Source organism: Sarcophilus harrisii, chromosome 3, assembly GCF_902635505.1.
Source record: "Sarcophilus harrisii chromosome 3, mSarHar1.11, whole genome shotgun sequence".
NCBI classification, from domain to species: Eukaryota; Metazoa; Chordata; class Mammalia; order Dasyuromorphia; family Dasyuridae; genus Sarcophilus; species Sarcophilus harrisii.
Genome location: NC_045428.1, coordinates 38,152,237 through 38,173,340, shown reverse-complemented (window position 1 = coordinate 38,173,340; position 21,104 = coordinate 38,152,237). Strand labels below are relative to the sequence as shown.

General features: G+C 38.5%; 2 protein-coding genes across 3 annotated transcripts in view; one reads left to right on the top strand and one right to left on the bottom strand.

Annotated features, from left to right (window-relative positions):
• Positions 1-3,155, top strand: part of CCDC39 (coiled-coil domain containing 39) — a 44,204-nt gene extending 41,049 nt beyond the window's left edge. The window contains exon 20 of the mRNA XM_003766050.3: positions 1,900-3,155. Within this exon, the coding sequence (XP_003766098.1) occupies positions 1,900-2,023 (124 nt within the window). The 3' untranslated portion in view covers positions 2,024-3,155. The remainder of the gene's footprint in view (positions 1-1,899) is intronic.
• Positions 3,156-3,677: 522 nt separating this feature from the next.
• On the bottom strand, positions 3,678-20,192 carry TTC14 (tetratricopeptide repeat domain 14). 2 transcript variants are annotated; one of them, XM_031957720.1, is made up of 12 exons: positions 20,009-20,192; positions 18,449-18,573; positions 18,128-18,327; positions 12,972-13,056; positions 12,742-12,871; positions 11,984-12,139; positions 11,016-11,087; positions 9,583-9,702; positions 9,340-9,462; positions 6,980-7,097; positions 5,857-5,966; positions 3,678-5,126 (listed from the first exon to the last, which is right to left on the bottom strand). In XM_031957720.1, exons 3-12 carry the CDS (start codon positions 18,311-18,313, stop codon positions 4,223-4,225), a joined length of 2,004 nt encoding a protein of 667 aa, XP_031813580.1. In that variant the 5' UTR covers positions 18,314-18,327; positions 18,449-18,573; positions 20,009-20,192; the 3' UTR covers positions 3,678-4,222. The 2 variants fall into 2 exon arrangements, with proteins under 2 accessions (XP_031813580.1, XP_031813579.1); XM_031957719.1 differs by lacking the exon at positions 20,009-20,192 and adding an exon at positions 19,421-19,746.
• Between the last annotated feature and the right edge of the window lie 912 nt (positions 20,193-21,104).

The window sequence follows — 21,104 nt, the reverse complement described above, 5'->3', positions numbered from 1 at the left end:
AGCTTGTATTTTATTCTTTAAACAGTACTTTTATTCTTTAAATAGACCCTGAAAGTTACTGGGCAAGGAAATTATTTCAGCATTTCTAAGGAAGCTGAATTCCCAATGAGGAAGGCTAATATAGTAATCTGAGACGTGTACTGAACTAGAATAACAGGTGTGAATGAAGAAAAGGACGGATTGAAAAGATAGTATGGAGGCATAACTGACAAAACTCGCAAGAGATTGGTTATGGAGGAGAGCTATGAAGTCCAAGGTTGTAAATCTAGGTATCTAGCTAGTATCAATGTACAAAGTTGTAAATCAAGTAACCCAAGAGAGAAAAGAATGTGGAGAAGGGGAAGGTTTTAGGGGGAATGTGAAATGAGTAGGATAGAGTTCCCTTTTGAACATAGTGAGCTATAGTTGGGCATGATTCTAGGAGTTTTGTACAGAAATGATAGTTGAATCCAGGAGAGTTGATCAGTCAATCAAAAAACATTTATTAAATTCTTTCTATTAAGTGCTAAGAGCTGAGGATACAAAGAAAGGCAGAAGATAGTACTGGCCCTTAAAGAGAGTTCATTATCCAATGGGGGAGAGAAATCCCAACAATTATTACAAAACACATACAGTGTAAAGAGGAGGTAATCTTTAGTGGGGACTAGCAGTAGGTGGATGGAGGGAGACTCCTTGGAGAGGAATGTTGCAAAAGGGAGGATTAGCACTGATCTTTAAGGGAGCCAGAAGATGAAAGCAGGGAAGGAGAGCATTCCAGCTTTGGGCCAGCCAGTGACAAGCAAAGGTTGAGAGGTGGAGGACTGTGTGTGAGAATGGTCAGCAGAAATGTTGCCTCCTGCTAATCACAAAAGATTGCTGGAAGCCAAGAGTTCAAGCAGCCTATTAGAAAGCACCTTTGGCTTCTCATTGGTCACAAAGGAAGCGGATAAGCAAGCAAGCTGGTGGGATGCAGAAGGCCTGCTGGTAATGGCCCAGGTACAGTTTACCACGGATGACTCGTGTTGACAGACTATTTCTTGACAGAATGGACGGTCATGGTTCCTTGGGATTGTCCCAACCCAAGGGCCCTCAAAACTCATGTTTAGGGATTGTGCTATTCTATAGACACTGAAGAATGTAAAGGCTCAAGTAAAACAGTATAGACATGTGTGAAAGCAGCAGGGGTGGGGAAGCACCAGAAGCTGGGGGGTTAGGAAAGGCTTTACATGAGTAGCAAAGTAGGAATGTACTCTAGCCATGAGGGATGTGAACTATTACTTTTTTGGAAGTTTGTCCTTTTATCCTTTGATCCCATCTGTTGTTCCTTCTTTCTCTAAAAGTTAACCCCTTCTGGCCAGTCAGGTTTGTCTTTGCTACATGCTGATGGATTTTGTGTCTGGGTTCATGAGTCCCGTTCTCCTTCTGTTCTTTCGGGTTAAGCTTCTCCCTAGCATGGAAGGCAGTCGTTAACACACCTGCCTTGCTTGGGGCCCTTGGCTTTCCTAACAGGGCCTGACACTATCCCGGGCAGAACGTGACCTGTCTTTGGAAGTAGCCTTCATTTGACATCCTCTATTCCATCTCCTGCACACCTTGATCAGCTGACCCTGTGCATGCTCTCTAAGACAATCCCACTACTATTCATCAGAATCATTCTTGTTTTCAGAAGTTCCTTTTTCAAAGCTTCCTTTTATCCTGGACTGACTTCTGTATGATTTTAGGCCACAGGATCCTTTTGTGTATTGTTTTTTTTTTTTTCATTGCCTAAAGGTTCCTTACTGTAGGCTGGTTCTGTACTTGATTTTATTTGGAATCTGACTTTTAAATAAATGAAGGATTCTCAAATGACTATTCTTAGGTCCCGATAAGGCATTTGTACTAATTAAAGTTACTTTTCATTAATTCTGATTTCTCTCCTAGGTCACCGAAGAGTGCTGGACTTGCACTTTCACCCAAAGTCGTGCAGTTGGATTTGCCATCTTCACCAGGCAGTTCAATCAGTGGTAGTACAAGTAGTAGTAGTAGTAGTAAAAGCCCAAAGTGACTTGTTTTAGCCCCAGGATGAATTCATATTTAATAATGTTTTTGAATACTAAAGAAAATGTAGGTGAAATCTGTACTTAGATATTGTATATTAGTCTACTATATATATATATATATAAAATGTTACTGTTGGAAATTTAAATTACTCAGTTTTACTTGGGAAAATATATAATAAAAATGAACAATAATCACTCAAGTAAAAAACAAACCATTTTTCTTTTAGTGTTTTTTTTCCCCCTTACTTTGTCCTAGAAACTTTGTATTCTCAGTAAGGTTGTATTTTGTAAGCAATTTACTGTCTCTTACCTTACTTTGATACAGCAGGAGTTGCATTAGAACAGGTCATGTTCATTGTGAAATAATTCTTTTGGATGCAAACTATGAAGATGATGTGTTTTAAGACTAATCATTCAAGCTACTACGAATCAAAAGATTTCTCAAACTCTGAAAATCTCAGAGCAGTTTTAACCCTCAATGGCTTTAAGGATCAAAAGCCTTCGACTTTTGGGACACCCCATGCTTGAGCTTCCATCTTCCTATTCTGCAGCAAGTGATAACCCAAGTATTACTTGTTAAACGAACTTCTCAATTATAAGCAAATGGCATACTATACTTTACTTTAAGGATATAGTGGTGGTGGCATGGGGGGGGGGGGGAAATGTTAAACCATTTTAAAAATTCATTTTCTAACTCTTAATAAATTTCCCAGTTATTCAATGTGCTCTAGTAACTGAAGGGCTGAAACTCAATCTTTTAAATGAATCTCAAGTTTTTAAATTTATTTTGAAAAGACACATAGGCTGTTTAACATTGCAATTTTTAGCAATCTCAATGAGAGGGAAAATTGCAATGTCACATCTGAAAAGAAAAATTGATATTGTACTGTAACGAGAAGAAAACAAAAAGAATTTGACTAAAAGAGTGTAGTGTTAGTTAGTGATCATATACCAAACAGGATGGGGAATTTTCTGGCAAAAATACCTAATTTAATTTGTCCTATACTTGTGAAATTTCACATTTTCAGGAGAGTAAAAAACTTTTTATAAAGGTAAGATGGAAAAATGTAAAACCTTGGATGCTGTGAGGGGAGAAGAAATGTCAGATTCAATAAAGATTTTCTTGGTTAATTCTTATTATGGCATATAATCTGTGAATCAGCATTAATCTCTGCGTTTTTGAAAAATCAGTAAATGAAGTATAACTAAGAATAAAGATCTTTACTTTTTGACCTATACGTCTCTGCTGTTAACACATTCCAATGAAGGAGTTGCCTTATTCCACTACTGTGGAACATTATAAGCTTAATCTTTTCAAGATCCTCAAGGATAGAAAACCTCTAAGAGTAAATAGACAAGAGTCATCCAGAGACAAGTCTGGTTAGGAAATTGGATGATCAGATGATCGAGTTGTATAGGCTTTAGATTAAAAAAAAAAAAAAAAAAAAAAAAAAACCCACAAAACACAAAACTATTAAAGAACCCTGAAACAGTATGATAAATAACCAGAATCATTCTGGTATAGCCCATTAAAATGTCACATGGCTTTTGCTCATAAAGGTGATTCCAAGAAACCTTTTTTTTTTTCCTTCCCCAATAGGTGCACTTAAATGGAGATAGAAACAAGAGACCAATGCCCTGCCAATATAAATGAAGCTATTTGAGTTTTTAATAAAATTTAATGTTAAAACAATTCTTTACAGATACAGAATGGCACATCCAAGATGTTCCACTCTATAAACCCTTTCAGAAGCTCAAGGCTCAATTCCATTTAACAATAGAAAAATGACAATGGAATCATTAGTTTTTAGTAAACATGGCCTGAATCTTTAAAGTGCAAATCTAATTTTCTCTCAACCTAACCAAAAGGCTACTTTTGTTAGGAGGTTAGCAAAGAGATATGGTAAAATCATACAAAAAGATCAATTCTGATCATATGGGAACATCTTCAAGTAAACAAATTTAACTCAATCACTTTGTTCTTTTCTAAAAAATGATGTTTGTATATCCGTTACAAATTAAAATCCTGCTTATGATCAATAACCTGGCTAGGAAAAAGGTGCTACAGAGAAGTCAGTACAGTTTAAATAGAAAAATGCAAGTGTGTTTGTTCTCTGAAGTCTGCATAAATGTCCAAAGGACAGTGGAGATAAAAAACACTTTAATGGCCTTTAGTAATATGAGACTATTTCTTTGGCACCTACTCAGTTTTTCTGCTTATTTCCTTTTTCTTTTTCAAATTCAGCAATCTGATTAAATATAGTGAGCAAATTTTGAGGCAGATTTTTCTTAACATTGCTTTCTGATCGCTCTTTACCATTTAATGTATCTTCTTCAAGATTCTCTGCTATCTCATCCCCATAATTTTCTTCCCTATTTTCAGATTCTTTCTTTTGATTGGTATTTAACTGTGATCTTTGCTCTTCATCATTTCTATTAAAATCATGTAATCCAGTATTTGCATATTTTTTGCTTTTTTCAAAGGATTTCCATGAACAGTCCAATCCTGCTGGAGAAGTAGAATATCTCATTGAACCTGGCTCCCATTTTCTATAATGTTCTTTTCTTCCCTCTGTTCCCTTTTCAAATTTTCTATTCAAATTTTTAGTTTTTTCATCTGAATTTTTACTGAATGAGCCAGAGAAATCTCGTCTACTGGAATAATATCTATCTGGCTTATATGGCTTTTCAGTTTTGCTACTACTTGCCTGAGTTCTAGAGCTATTATAAAAATCCCTTGAATCTTCAGACCTACCTCCAAAATTATCCGGAATTTCAGCAGATGAAGAGTGAATGTTCCCTCTTTCTCTCTCTTTTACTCTACCCTGATTTTCTAGCAGTTTTTCCATCTCTTGTTTTTGGTTAAGAAAGGATGCTGAGGTATTGGCTGGAAGCGGGTAGCTTTCCTCCTTCCTATTCTGATCTGGATGCGAAGAAACCTTGGAGGAATGTCTTTTGGAATTTCGAGAGGACTCTGAACGGTTTCTCTTCCTTTTCTTATGCTTTTTGTGACCAGAAGAGGAAGAGGATGATGAAGAAGAAACCACCTGGTCAGTTGAAGAAATACTTGAAGAGGAAGAAGTAGATCTTTTTCTTTTCTTCTTTAACCTAAAAAAATGTAGTTAGTTCATGAAGCCCCATTAATAATTAGACAACCTACATTTCCACTTCTGGCTTAAAACTATCTTTTGTCATGCCCAACAGTCAAGATAATTGCTTATCCACCCATGACATCTCACACTGTCGGGGTACCCAGAGTTCTGTATGGAAAACAAAATTACAATTTTTTTTTTTTTGGGGGGGAGGGGGGGCTAAAACAATTATATAATTAAAATAACTGCCTCTTCTGTTTCAATTCTGCAAAATTTTCAGTTCTGCATTCTACTCTAGAACCATAAAGTAAGATGTGCTTAGCTTAATTTTAAAACTTTATTGCCCTAGCCCCCATAAATTAAAGTTTCTTAAAATGACTCTCTCCTAATACATATTAGATGAGTTCTAAGCATACTCTTTACACTATAGTAAGCCCATTTTATATATTCCTAGTGATTAAGCAACTTAAGATTTTAACTTAAGATTTGGTGTATAATAAAAGAGAAAGGTGTCCTAATGAACAACTTAGTGCTTACTATTTATGACACCATTTGGGAAGGACATATGTCACCATACTCTAAGGGAAGGCAATTAATTATACCATATAGTTCTGCAATTAGCAGAAACTCCAGTAACTTGTTAGTTACTGAAGGTTGCATTTGTTTACTTACTTTATTGCTACATGGTGTTTGAACTCAACTGAGTAGACACTTTAATTGAAATAAACGGAATGTTATGGGTTTACCTTTTTTCCTCTTTTAAGAGCTTACGCAATTTTTCTGCACTTGTTTCTATTTTCTTTGATTTCTGCTTTTCTTCTTTTTCAGCTTGTTTTTCTCTTAATTCCAAAGATTTCTTTTAGAACCCAGATATCAAAAAAAACCACACATTAAACATAGCAGAATATATGAACCCCAGTGTTTCACAAGATCAGCCCCCCACCATTACCAAAAGTAACATACCAACATCACCATATTTCCAACATCAAATAAGTGGATTTTTTAAACATATGAAAATTTATCACAGAGGTATTTGGCATTAATCATCAGGATGACCAGTAGAGGATTGAAGGCCATATTGCAGTTGGTATTCCATTAAAAAAGGGAAACCATTGCATTGGTACCCATGACCCAGGGCAGTGAAACAGGAAGACCAAATAGAATAGATGAGAAAAGACAAGAAAAATAATCAAAAAAGAAAAAAAGTTGAATTAAATTGAGTTACATGCATTTTACAAATAATCCAAATAAAGGGAATCCAACAAAAACGTATTTAAGGTGGATTTGCCATGTTTGGATACAAACCATTTTAAAAAATATCGCAGCCCAGTTGGATGCATGATTTACATAAGAAATCATTTTCCAGTTAGTGGTTGGGGATGAGCAGCACCAGATGTCACAGACACAGCAGCAACGGTCCAATTCAGAAGAAAATGCATATGAGAAAACATCATCATCAGTATTACAGGAAAACACAATCTTAACTACATATCATTAAAGTAACTATAATAGCATCATTGGTAATGAGAGGGCTATTGTTTATCAACTTATTTTATAAATAAGCACTAATAGTTTCAAAACTCCGTAATACATTTGGGCAATCTGAATTCTCAATTTGTGAATGCAAATTAAAATTCTTTTTGTTCTGAACACTGAAAATAAGGTAACCTCAAGTCAATATCAATTTAATTTCATACTACAAAAAGGGACAGAACTTAAAACAGTAAAATTTGTGAGAAAGAAGCAACAGTTTTGGGAATAGTCTCATTTTCTAAACTCATTTTTCCCTAGAAGGAAATTTAATAATCAAAAATTTGTTTTTTAAGTTTATTACTGTTACTAAGTGTTTAAGGGAAAATAAAGAATCACCTGCATATGTCTGTGAAGCTTCGATAATGCATCCTCTGCTTCTTTAAAAGTCTCATCCAAAGTCAAAGCTTTCTTGTAGTAACTTTCAGCATTTAATAGTTTTTCTTCTTCTTCTAGCCTAAGTTTAGAAAAGGTTTGTAAAAAGGAATATTTTCCTCTATAGATATATGGAAATTAGCTGTTTATTTTCCAGGAGTCTGTTGTGGGGATGAGAAGGCAAGGAAAAACAGACCCTAAAATCCCCCCACCTCTTTTTTGAGGAGACAAATGCTAAAAGAACTAAAATTAGTTGTGCTCTGACAATAACATTCATATTTATGATTATCAAATGGAGAATTATTGGCATACCTGAATAATGTTAAGATTGCTTTATGGAATCAGGGGCTCAATCAACATGACAACTCCTTGGAAACTTCTGTGATGCTGGGATCTGACATGAAACTAAGCAAGGGTTCGCCTCCCCAAAATGATACCCAGCCTTCAAGAGGGTAATCGAGAAGGAAGCTATTAGCAGTGGAAGAATTTAGAAAAGAGAAGGAATAAGAGCATTGTGTCTGAGGAAGAATCAGGCCAGCATGGGAAGGGGAGGAAGATAGGAGGAGGCTGAAGACAGGTTGGGCGAAGTTTATAAAATGCTTTCAAAAGTTCAACAAAGGAGCTGGCTGAATAGGGAAATAACATGGTTACACATAATATGCATAAGGAAAAAAAAATCACTTCAGCAGCACATAGAGAATGCATAAGCGGTGAGAGGCTTGAGACAGGGAGACCTCTTGGAAGGCTGCTGCCACAATCAAAGGCAGAAGCGGTAAGGGCTTACGACAGGCTGTATGAATAGAGAGAAAAGGGTGACATGTCAAGGGATCTGAGACGAAGCTGAAATGAATTAGGGAGCTCATCCTGAATTATCTCAATAAAGAGAGAGATTCTCTTGTGTGAAGATAAGAAGGGGAGATATGAGAGATTTTAAGAGAGAAGATTTGGAATAGTTTCTTTGGAAGAGATAAGGAAACCTATTAATAAGGGATGAAAGGATTGCCTTACTGCAGTGAGAGTCCAACTTAGGTAGGATAACCTGAATGTACATTGTACCCAATCTAGATGGTTGGATGACTTCCTCAAACTCCATTCAGCAGCTAGTGAACAGGTAGATTGATGGAGTAATGCCAGACTAGGGTTTGGCAAAGGAAGAACAATGACAGGACAAGAGGGGGAAGGTTAACAAGGCATACATCTCCAAGGCAGTCCCTTACGGACTCATTCCAAAACACATTAACTTTTGTCATTCAGTGCTTTTTCAGTCTTGTCTGATTCTTTGTGACCCTGTTTGGGATTTTCTTGGCAGAGACACTGGAAGGGTCTGTCATTTCCTTCTTTAGCTCATTTTACAGAGGAGAAACTGGGACAAACATGGTTAAATGATGTACCCAGAGCCACACAAGCTAAGTGTCTGAGGTCAGATTTAAATTTAGGAAAAGTACTTCTGATTCTAGGCTTAGTGCTCTATCCACTGTGACACAACATTAGGGACCTCCTGTTCTAAATCCATATGGCTGTACTGTATCTTTGATCAAAAGTATAAAAATGAAACTATTTCTATTTGCTTGATAGGCTATAGGAACTGGACCTATTTCACTGATACTGAGGGCTCTGACTTTAGCACTGTAGATTAGCACTTATATAACAATGTATAATCCAGAGCCCTAAGAAGTTAAATGATGTGGTTCAGAGTGGTCAAATGGCAAGTATAGGCCAGACACAGTTCTAGAACCCAGAGTTATGGCTCTGAGGCCAGATCTCTGTCCATTATTTCTTCATCCCTTCTCTTCTCTCACGGACACTCTACAACTTGGGCTGGAGTTTTCTCCGGTTAGTCTGAATGAATACATTTTTACTATATAATACAGCCATTTGATCGAATATACATGGCAAATGGATTAAAAGAATACAGTTAACCTTGATTAGGAAATTAAGAACTATTTTTATGAGAAAGATTAAAAAGATGGTAGCAACATAAAACTTTTATCAGAGAGAAGATTAAAAACAACCCCAAAGACCAACTTTTGAAGGGCACAGTCCATTATCTTCTAAGTATATATTGCACAATCAAGAATGGTAATCCTGAATCAAAAAATAAACATTCAGTTATATTCAATATATTGTCCTTTTTTATGGCTTAGACAATAGCTTCTAAGAGTTTTAGAAAAATTTTCCAAGAAGTTGAAGACAACAAGGATTTGTTGTCCAATAACAAATTTACTGAAATACTCGATTCCCTAATCATTCTAATTATAAAAGTTTCACTGTAAAGGGTCATCTTAGATCTACAGCTGTTTATAGAAAAAGAATGCAACACTTACTGGCCACCTCTTTCTACAAGAGTCTGGCAAAGGTACTTCCTTGCATTTCTGTGGGTTGGACAGGTTTCCAAGGCCACCTCAAAATCTTCAATGGCTTTATTTAAACTTCCTTTTGTTGCATATCTAGAGTGACACAAATGTACAAAAATTACAAATATACAGTAAATACTTCATATACTAAAAACAATGCCATTTATGCTATAATATTTCCTAAAAGTCACAGTCCACAGAAAGGTCACTTACAATGCTCCACGTGCTACCAAAGCTTCCACATTCTGTTTATCTATTTCCAGGGCCTTGTTGTATTCATTCATAGCATCCACATGGCGGCCAACTTTAAAATAATCAACCCCAATCTTCACACTAGAAAAAAAGTCACATTTTCTATAATTACTATTAAACCAAATTTATAGCAGTAGTAATAACTTCCTAATTTTAAAAAATTAATTTTATCAATAAATTTTTTTAGTACTTCCAGGGATTTTGGTTATTCTGGTAAGGTTATTCTTTCTACTCAGACTGCAATGCCTCCAAAATTTAGGAGATGGTTAACATTGCTATGTCCAAAAACGTATTCATCAGCCATGGACAATCTTAACGATCCTTCTCTGAACTTAGAAAACTGAACCACAATTTAATAACAGTTCAAGTTTTACAATTAAAAATATAGGATGTACCATACTATCCTCTCAACTCCACTTGCCACAAAATGCACAATAAGAATAACTTGCTTATATAATTCGTAATTGTCATCCAGCTGTTTATCAAGTAGTATTCTCATCAAGAATCTTTTCTGTTTAGAAATATTTAGATCTTGGGAGGCAGAACAAAGGTGGTAGGAAAAATGCAGACTCCCTAAGTTCTTCCCCAAACCCCTCCAAACCTTAAATAGTGCCCACAAACAAATCCTGGAATGGAAGAACACACAAAAGAATGGTGTGAAACAATTTTCCAGCCTGAGACAACTTAGCAGATTGGCAGGAAAAGCGCATTGCACTGGCATGAGAGTGCAGCATAATTCACTGTAGGTGACACACTCTAGCTAGCCAGCAGTAGGCCTTGGGGGGGGTGACTGAACAGTGGGCAGCAGTAGGGGTTTCTAGAGCTCTCAGCCCACATGATAAAGAGGTCACACAACTGGCCAGAAGACTACAGGAGTCCCTTGTCGGCACTTGGGCCAGGACTCTGTTCCATTGCCCGTACTTGGATCAATACCCAGGTCTTAGTCCCAGGGCAAGGAGGAACTCTACCAGCACACCTGAGCTTGTAAAGCTACACCCTTGATCACAGTTCCAGGGTGGAAAAAGATGACTGTGGTGACTCACCACTCCTAGATCATAGCACCTTGGAAGAACCAAAAACTTAGAAAGGTCCCCAAAATTATCTCAGAAAAGTTGCAAAAAAATCCCTTGAAGCTTGGGACACTGTCCTCTCTATTCTGAAGTTGTCAACCAGTCTATGTTTGAGAAGCTGTGCCTTTAACTTAATATTAAACTATTATGGTTCATTTAACATTGTTTCCCTTAGGTCTTATCTATGAAGAGATACCTCTAAAGATTTTACAATCCCGAATTGGCAAACAGGTTTCAGTAACATTAGAAAAATGCCTTCCATCTGTAAATTTTAGCTTTTCTTTACAATATTTCAGAGAAAAGGAAAAAAAAAAATTGTCATACCATTTTAAAGCCCAGGAAGCAGACTGTTTCTTCCTTAATGTTAAAGCAAAATCTTCTTCAGAGAAATTTGTCCTATAGAATAGAAACAAAATACAATCAGAACCCTATATATTTGATATTTGCATAAAATTTGTCCCTTAGTCTTTGCTAACACACTCATGTAGTGTGACAGGGCTGGAAATCAAGAATTGTCATTGTTAACTCGTCAATGATAACATAAGAATTCTCATATTATTAAAACACCACATTCCAAAGATGTCTTTAAAAAATTTTTTTCCACCTTTTTGTTTGCTCCTAGTTTTTCTCTTTTTATATGAATGCAGAGCAGCATATGACAGAAAATGTTTTGTTTTTGTCTTCTAAACATCCAAGCACAGTGCCTGGCACACAACAGGAGTTCGAAAAATACTTAATGAATTCATGCTTTTGAATTGTCCCCCAAGATAAGGGAATCACTGGATTTGAATAGAGCCATGATGACTGCATGTTAGGCTAAGTTGTGTCACGTACTTACTAGCTATTCTGCATCATTCCCACGGTGCCCTGGAATTAATTCTGCAGTGTCCAGGCCCCTCCAGCCATATAGAGACTCTTGAAATATCCTGGTTAAACTCTAGTTTTTCCCACTGTACTGAGTGCTTTTCCTACCCTGAGTATTTCTCTCAGCAAAAACCAAGATAGCCTGGAGCTGATTAAGGAAGTTGGGACTCCTCCCTCATGGAACAGTGGCTCCTGCTTGCCTTAGAACAGCAGAAAATCTCAAGGAAAGAAAGAAGGCGTAGCCAGAGCACTATATTAAGCTCAGCCCTCATCGACCTAGATGTTCCTCTTACCTAATTAATGGCCATTTATTTTCCTCTAAGCCTCTGACAGGCTACACTGCCCAAGTCTATGATGCATGCTAGGACTTTTCAACCCCATTCTTCCTCCCTTCCCCCTCCCAAAGTAAGAGGCAGTTCCTGTATTACCTCTGGAGGCCTCTCATTAAGGATGGCGGATCGGATTCACTTATTCCTAGTTTTCCTAGTAGAAATTCAACCACTCCTGGATTCATAAATCCCATGGAATTCTGCATGACATTTTCATAGGACTCTAAAGAATTACTATTTAATTCAACACTCCTCCTTAAAGAAAACAAAACAGAGAAAAATATGAGTTTTACACAGCATGTACTTCTCAAACTTTAGTATGCATCTCCTAAGCTTAATGATATGTATATATTTTAAGATAGAGAAACAGCACAAAACAGTGCAAAGAGCCTTGGATTTGAATGTCAAGACCCAAGTTCCAGTCTGGTCTCTGATGTGCATGGGATGTATGACCCGGAGTAGTGGCTTAACTTCTTTGGGCCTGTTTCCTCACTTATAAGGAAAAAATGATAGCACAATAGGCTAGCTATATAACAGAAAATATTCTGTAACTTTGTAATTCAATAGTTAATGTCTATAGGAAGATTTAGTATTTTCTCTATCACCCCAAATAGAAAGCCTGCAGTTTAAAAAAGGTTTCCTTGTTGTACAAAATGGAATCCATTTCTTTAAACACGGAATAAAAAAGAACTTTTCCTTCTTTTAGAATTACAAAAAGAAAATAAACAATCTAATCAGTGAAATAAATATTGAAATATTAGATTTTTTTTGAGGAACTCTGTTGATATTAAAACTATCAGTTAATGATAATATGCCACAAATTGAAATGTCAATGAGTTATCTATAATTATTATTACCTGTAGTGTAAAGGGAGATCTTCAGAGCTAATTACACCTAATTTCATATCAGATAGTTGAGGTGGAAGAGAAGAGTTGTATAAGGATACAACAAGCTTCTCATGGTAGCGGTCAATATCTTTAATTCCAGCTAAAAAATATGAAAAACACGAGCTGAAAATATTAGGAAAAATTTTATAAATTTGCTTAAAAAAATGTTACTCTCACCTCTATTAAACAGAAATGATTACCTCTTATGAGGTCACCCGTTTGATAATAAGACAAAGGATCACCATGGTTACTGTGAGAAGGCACATCTCTTAATGGACAAAGAGCCTACAGTAGAGACAAAAAAAGTTGGACAAAAATTTGATCATTTGAAAAATCAGTGTTATTTCTCTACCCAATTACTAAAAATAACTGCCAAAAAGTTAATATAAGCACTTAAAAAGTAAACAATTCTAATTTTAAAAGAGCTTAATTATTAAATTAAAATTTCTGTGTGGTGAATTTTATTAAAATAAAATTTCTGTATTAAACTACACTGGCTGGTCCATTTTGAAAATAAGAATCTCATAAAAAAGAATTTTCCATTTAGCCAAAGTAGTAAAGTATTTAAAATTATGAGGTAATGAAACAAAAGCTTTATAATATAAGAACAATTCTTTGTAATAATTAAAAATAAGAGAGAGCCATTAAAATATGAGGCAACCAACATCAACTTCCCAAAGTTTAGAACAATCCAATCTGGGAATGCCTTCAGCTTTTCTCCTTCTTGCTACCGACCTTCTAATAGTCCTGCTCATCTACTAGCATGTCCCCTTCCTTTTTTACTTAAATTGCTAACATTCTAGCATCTCAAGTCTTTGTTAATACGTGCCCAGTTTATCAGAAGAGCCTTCCAATTACTGTTTTGTCCTGAATCTCCTGCCTGCAGCTCAGGGCTCAATCGTGTTGTAATATTACTCCACAGTAGATAACCTCCACACTGTCTACAAGATCAATTTTTAACATTCAAGGTTCTCTATAATCTGGTCACTTTAATCTCCTTAATATCCTTACTGCCCATTACAACATCCTTTTATGGTCCAGCAAGTTTGGTCACTTCACGACCACTTGATTCCTCACAGTCATTCCTGACAAAAACCTTTTACCACCAAATTTGTAATGCCCTAAAACTATGATCACTTAAAGATTACTAGGGTTAAAGCCGTACCAAACAAAAGAAATTTCTACAACAAATGAGTGGTAGATGTTGAGAATGCCACAGGCATTGGATTTGGATTTAGGCTAAGTAGTTGACAAAGTCTTTAAATATTTCTTTGGACAAAAGGGAAAAATGTAGGCTAGAAGACTGTATAATTAGATAGATTTGCAGCTGGATGAACTACACCCAAAAGATTGACTTTTATGGTGGTCTGCTTGCAAGGTTATATTTTATTCAACATCTATCAAGTCTTATAAGACAGATGGCAGCTTCCCTAATCTGCAAATGCAAAGGATTGTTGAGATTCAAAGTCAAGATTCAGAGCAATCTGGAGAGAATGAAAGAATGGACTCCAAATAGTGAGATAAAATGAAAAAATGAAAAATGTAGAGCCTTATATTTAGATCAAAATTAACTTGACAAATTCAAAATAGGGGAAATTTGGCTAGCAGCAGTTCTTGTCAGAGATTCAGCATTTTCAAAGACTTGCAAACTCAGTAGTGCCAAAAAAGCCAATGTGATCAGTAGAGTATTAATAGAAGCAAAGTGTCCAACTAAAAAGAGATTAGGGTTAGATTTTCTGCTCTGGTGAGACAACACTTGCCATGCTGAGTTCAAATCCAAGTGCTATGTTTTGAGAGGGACAATAACAAATTATAGAAGGTTGATAGGTCTAGAAACTATGTTAAATGAGAATAGGCTATAGAAATTATTCATCTTTTTTGAGCACTGGAGATGATATCACTTGGAAGATGACAGAAAAGCTCTCTTTTTAAATATCTGAAGGAATGCTATATTTTAAAGAGAATTCAAAATGTGGAATAGCAGAGAAGAGCGAAGGGGGCATTCTAGGTTGGGGGTTAATAGCACATCCAAAGATCTCTTAAGCAGAAACAAAACGGTCGGTTGTCCTTCAATCTCAAGAACAGAGTGTGTCTAAATATGGATGATCAGATCACAATTGGGCCAGAAGGCTCTACTACATGTCAGGCTCAAATAGTTCACATGGACATTTGGAGTGGCGATGTCCCTAGATTTGCGCATCTCTCTCTCTTTCTTTTTTTGGGAATTACAGTGATTCCGCTTTGCTCATAGAGCCCAGTGCCTTCCTTGATGCAGGCCCACCATACTGGATGGTATTATGCCAATTGTCTCTAAGTCTCACCAATTCCAAAATTCTTTAGCAAAACCTTCAAAGTATCCTTTATCACTTCTTCTGACCTCCATGTGAATGCTTGCTTTATGAGAGTCTCTTTAGTCTTTTAGACAAATGTTCATTTGCCATTTGAACAACATGGTTAGTCCATCGGAGTTGTGCTCTTTGCCGGAGAGTCTGAATTCCTGGCAGTTCAGTTTGAGAAAGGATTTCATTGTCTGGGTACTTTCTCTTCAGAATCCTCCCAAGACAATTCAGATGGAAACAATTCAGTCTCCTCAGACAGCGCAGTGCAGTTTTCACAGGCATAAAAGAGTAAAGTCAGCACAATGGCTCTTGTAAGGCAGTCCGACACCTTTCTCCTCTGTCACACTTTCCTTCAGTCTCCCAAACACTGAGCTAGTTCTGACAATGTGAGCGTCAACTTCATCTTCTATATGGATATCCATGGAACATCTACTGTTTGGATAGGTGAACATATTCAGCACTTCTCCATATATGTTCATCTGATGGTTACATGTGTGACTGGTTTGGTGCTGGCTCCTGGAGACCTCTGTTTTCTTGATGTTGTCAGACTAAAATTAGCACAAGCAGTAGAGAACTGATGCATATTTTATGGCATCTCAGCCCCAGAGGCTGCACTGAGTATACAATTTGCAAACAACGTCACTCACCAATTTTCTCTCCAGTTTAGTCTTGGCTTGCATCTTTGTCAACGTAATAAGCTTTTGTTGTTGGAAGGAATCTGACAAAATTAAAAACAGCATACTAAAAAACATGGGAGCAAAAGCACAGTCCTGTTTCACTCCACTGGTGACAGGGAATGTTCAAGAGCACCACTGATCATCCAGAATCAGTGTGCCAGTGGAACTGGCATACAGTGTTGCCACATTTCTCCTGGCAGCCAGATTCTGCCATAAGCTTCCATGAGCCCTCACAACTGACAGTATCAAAGGTTTTGGTCAGAACATCATGCAGACCTCGGTTCTGCTCCTTGCATTTTTCTTCTGGAGTTGTTAGGTGGTAAACATCATTATCAACTATTTCTTAACTCTTTCTAAAGCCGTACTGGCTTTTGGGTAGACGGCCATCTTTCAGGTGGAAGGATCTGCCTTATAAGGAGGCTTCTGGCAAAAATTCTGTGACTAAAAGAAATCACCCTGTGATGGTCAGTGGACAGCCTAAATTCCTTTTTCTTTACACAGAAGGACAATGAAAATATCCTTGAACTCCTGGGGGATAATCTCCTTTTGCTATCAAATAACCTCGAAGATTTGGAATAAGCTTTTGCATGTGCAATGGACCCCATGCCTCATAAGTTTCAGTTGGAATAGAATCAGTAGCAGGTACTGTGCCTAAGAGGAACCTCTTGGCATTAAAACATTTTTAGTTAGAGGAAAAGATTAGAGAGGAATTGATTTCAACTAAAAGTATATGGCTAATGGTTTCATGCTATCCTTTATGTCTAAATTCCATAACCACTGCAAGTGTGGATCACTGCTCTTTAAGCTCTGGTTCACAAATTAACAACTGACAATAATATAGCATTTCAGTCTTCAAAGTATTTTACATATATTTCATTTTTACCACCAAACTTTTACTACAAAAAATACTTGCTGCTTATAATATATAAATGAAAGGACTGGCTTTCTTTTCCCTTGCATCCTCTTCCTCCTACCTTCAGGCACCCAATCAATGCCCCACAAGGTGTTCTGCTGAGGCTAAAAAAGGCAAAAGAGTTCAAGGTGAAGAATTTAGATCTCTTACTGGTCCTATGCTATAATCTGGGTTGTGAAATGCTGGACAGTTGTTGTTATGCTTTGAGCTCTAGTATTCTGAACATGCATGTATGAGACATTAAAGTTGAACATGCACATATGAGACATTAAAGTAGTCACCAAGAAAAAGAGAGATTGTATGAATGTCTTGGTATCATGTAAGACAGTGCCACTGTAACACAAAACTTACATTCTACATTTTTTCTTTCAGAGTCAAAGGACAAATTTACATCAGTTTGTGACATTTTCATCTTAAGTACACTTCTCAGAGAATCTTTTATATTAAAGGAATGTGGTCTTGGCAAGGCCCCTTGTAGACAAAAGCATTGTACATTCATTAAAACCTTGATGTCAATAACCATCAAAAGCATTTTAAGCTACATTTTTTAAAACAAAAGAGGATATATGTAAAATATCTCACTAGGAGGGCTCCCCAAATTTTCCCTAAACATACACTAGGAGGAATGTTCATTTAATGTCATTAGCAAATCTTTAAAAGGGTACCTAGAGCTAAGTCAGCCTAAAATACAGTTTACCTTATTGGCTACTACTGACATTTGACTATATTTTAAAAGGCCAAAGCAAGCTTCCTTTTGTTTCCCAAAGAGATTATGTAAAAAATACAAATTGGATAATTAGAGCCAAAAGAATGTTTAAAAAAAAAACAAAAAAAACAAGTGAACGAAACAGAAAAAGGGACAGCTAGATGGCACAGTGGATAGAGCACTGGCCCTGAAGCCAGAAGGACCTGAATTCAAATCTGGTCTCAGATGCTTAATATTTCCTAGCTGTGTGAACCTGGGTAAGTCACTTAACCCCAATTGCCTCAACGCCCCCCCCCCCAAAAAAAAAGAAAGAAAAAAGAAAAAAAATCGATAAAGGGATCTTCTCATATATAAATTTATTTCCTTTTTGTTCAATATTTATGAAGTGGCCCTAGTACTCACAGTTATCAATTGAGTGACAGCTAATTTTTAATGTTTATAACTAATTAACATTTCCTAAACATAAAATGTTTGTTAGAATATATGTATCATAAAGCAGGAATATATAACAAAGACACAAACTGTGCATTCAGATGACCCATAAATTCAGAGTAATTAAGGAATTCAAGTTTATCCTTAAATTCTGGATACTTACTTTGTAATAATGAGGTGACCTAAATAACTGCTTTTACTTTGTTCTAGCTTTCAATTTTAAGATCTTGGGGGAGAGGGAGAGAAATGAGACTAAATTGTAAAGGAATAAAGGAGAAAAGAAACTTACTGTAATTTCTAAGTGGGATATATCCCGTATGATGCCACTGCCTAAACATATTAACACCATAAAGAATCCAAATTCACGGATGGAACTGATTCGACCGATTACAACATCACCACGTTCAACATCTCGGAAAAAAAGCTCTCTCCTGTCCATACTGGGGACATCCATGAACTGTTCCAAAGGTGGCATAACAGCGTAATAGTCTAGAGTCAAGAATTGAGAAAGGAGAACAGATTAGCAGCAGTTTTGCTTCTGAACACTTCCTTCCCCAAAGTCACAAAGCAGCATGCCTTCTTGGGCCATATGTATTCCTAGAGAAATTACCTTCATTTTCTTCATTGATTTCAGAAACTGTGGGTATATTCTGTTTCCATGAAACAGCAAAAAGAAGATCCGCTTTTCTGGAAATAAACTTTTGAATTTCAAGGTTGTCACTTCTCCTCTCTTTCCTAAAAGGGAAAATAAAACCCCTTCTTTGAACTCTGATTACACGGGTCCCGGATGCAAGGTCACCCAACCTTCCCTTGGCACCTTTCAGAGGTCACTTAAAACTCTGAACCTCAGTTTCCACACCTAGAAAATAGAAACATCCCCTACCTTGAAGAGTAGTTTTAATAAATCAATCAATCTACAAAAGTTTCAGGATGCACCACCTGGCACAAAAGACATAAAAACGCCACAGGGCGATTTTTGCAAACGCTCGCAAAACTTTTTGCGCAACAGGGAAGCGGCGGCCTAAGTTCAGAGGTGAGGAGTCCCAGTCTGACTCTCCTCTCGGGCGAGATCCGGGGACAAGGTATTCTAAGAACTCCAGGGTGAGAAAAGATTGGCGGGAGGGGAATAAAGGGTATCTGGGAAAGGTGACTCAGGGAAAGGTGTGGGCCGGAGAGAAGAGGTGCAGGGAAGCAGGGCAGGCGGGAAGCTTCCATCCCGGATCCGAGAGAAGTGGAGTGACTAACACAGAGGCGCACCCGAGGGTTCCGCAGGGTTTCAGGCGCCCATGGGCTACTGGGACAGTGACGGATCCAAGGTCACTCTCGGGCCCATCCCCCCGGGAAGGAGGGAGGGGGAGTCCGGGTCCCCAGCCCGGGACTCAGCTACGGCGCTAAGAGACGGAGATGGGAGAACTAAGGGGCTCCCCCCCCGCCCCCCCATGCATTAGCGTGCCTTCACCTCCCCGCAGCGAGTGCGCGCTTCTAGTGCTTCCCCCGGCCCGGCCCGCCCCGCCGCGGAGCACGCGTTGGTTTCCCTCCGATCCCCACCGAGCGCGGGCCGTTCCGGGCCCGCCGCCATTACCTGGCCTGCAGCGGCGGCGCCCCGCGGGCAGGGTCGGCGGCAGGGCCCAGGAGGCCCCGGAAGTGCGGGTTGTCCTGCTGCTCGCTGCGGAGCAGGGACAGGAGAGAGGGCCCGTGGCAGCCCAGCGACTGCCGCAGGAGGTCGCGGTCCATGGCGCGGAGCCGCCCGGGCCCCGGGCCAGGCCCCGGCCCCGCCGAGCTCTCCTCACGCCCCTTCTCACTTTCCTTCTCCCGGCGCGGCGGCCGCCTCTGCGCCGGCCGGCCTGCCAGCAGCGGAAGTGGCCGGAAGTCTTCCGGAAGCGCAAAGGAGACACCGCCCCTCCGGGGGGAGAGCGGAGGCTCCGCCCCCTGTCGCGAACCCTCGCTCACTCTGCAGCTTACGCAGGGCGACGGAAGCCCGTGAGGGCCCTACCTCGAGGCCGCTCGGAGGCTAGGCTGGGGAGGAGGGAAGGGAGAGGAATCGGCGAAAGGAAGAAGCGGGAGGGGGGGAGGAAAAGAAAGGGCGAGGGGGGGAGGAAGAGGGAAGAATGCAGGAAGCAGGGAGGGCAAAAGAAAAAAAAGGAAAATTCAGGAAATCCCGAGTTCCCACCTAGCCCAGATCCCTCCGAGCTGAGGACTCTGCGCAAGTCGCAGCCTCTGCCTGCCTCAGTTTCCTTTACGTGTACGATGAGACAGCGAAGCACCTGCCTCCCGGGGAGAGTGTGGGCGTGAAGTGGGTGCTGCTAACGGGGGAGGAGGGGAACGAAAGCAACAAAGGAAATAGCAGCCCGACGGCTTTGAAACAACGCGCGGCGTTCCTTATGTACGTCTTCCCGAAGCGGAAACGCATCGCGTGATTCCGCACCCTCTCACGTTCCGCCGGGCACGCGGCATTTTTTTTTTTTTTTGCCCCTTCCCATTTTGTGTTTATTTAAAATTTAAAAAAATATTTAAAGAAAAGACATGAGATACAGACAGTAAAGCGCTTAATAAAGGCTGGTTTAGTCCTTCCCTCGTCTTCGGCCTGTTTTTTAACGGATTAGGAAACACATTTAAGGGGAAATTAAGTTGGGGCGGAAGAGGGAAGCGGGAAGGGCAAGTTTCCTGATTTTCTCCCTTCTGTTCCACACTGTTCCAGAATATGATGAAGATGTCTGATCGCCATTCAGCAGTGACATTTTTATAGCAGAACCGTACTCTAGTGGCTTTTAACTGTTCGGTTCTGCACACATGCATTGTATCTAGGGTATACTGTGACATATTTAACATGTATAGGAGTGCTTGCCATCTAGGGGAGGGAGTGGAGGGAGGGAGGGAAAAATGGGAACAGAAAGTGAGTGCAAGGGATAATGTTGTAAAAAGTTACCCTGGCATGGGTTCTGTCAATAAAAAGTTACTATGATAAAAAAAAAAAGAAAAAGAAAAAAGAGGAAAAAAAAAGGAAAAAAAAGGAAAAAAAGAAAAAGGAAAAAAGAAAAGAAAAAAGAAAAAGAGAAAAAAGAGGAAAAAAAAGAAAAAGGAAAAAAAGAAAAAGAAAAAAAGAGGAAGAAAAAGAAAAAGAAAAAAGAGAAAAAGAAAAAAGAAAAGGAAAAAGAGAAAAAGAAAAAGGAAAAAAAGAAAAAGAAAAAAAGAGGGAAAAAAAGAAAGAAAAAGGAAAAAAAAAGAAAAAGAGAAAAGAAAGAAAAGAGGAAAAAAGAAAAGAAAAA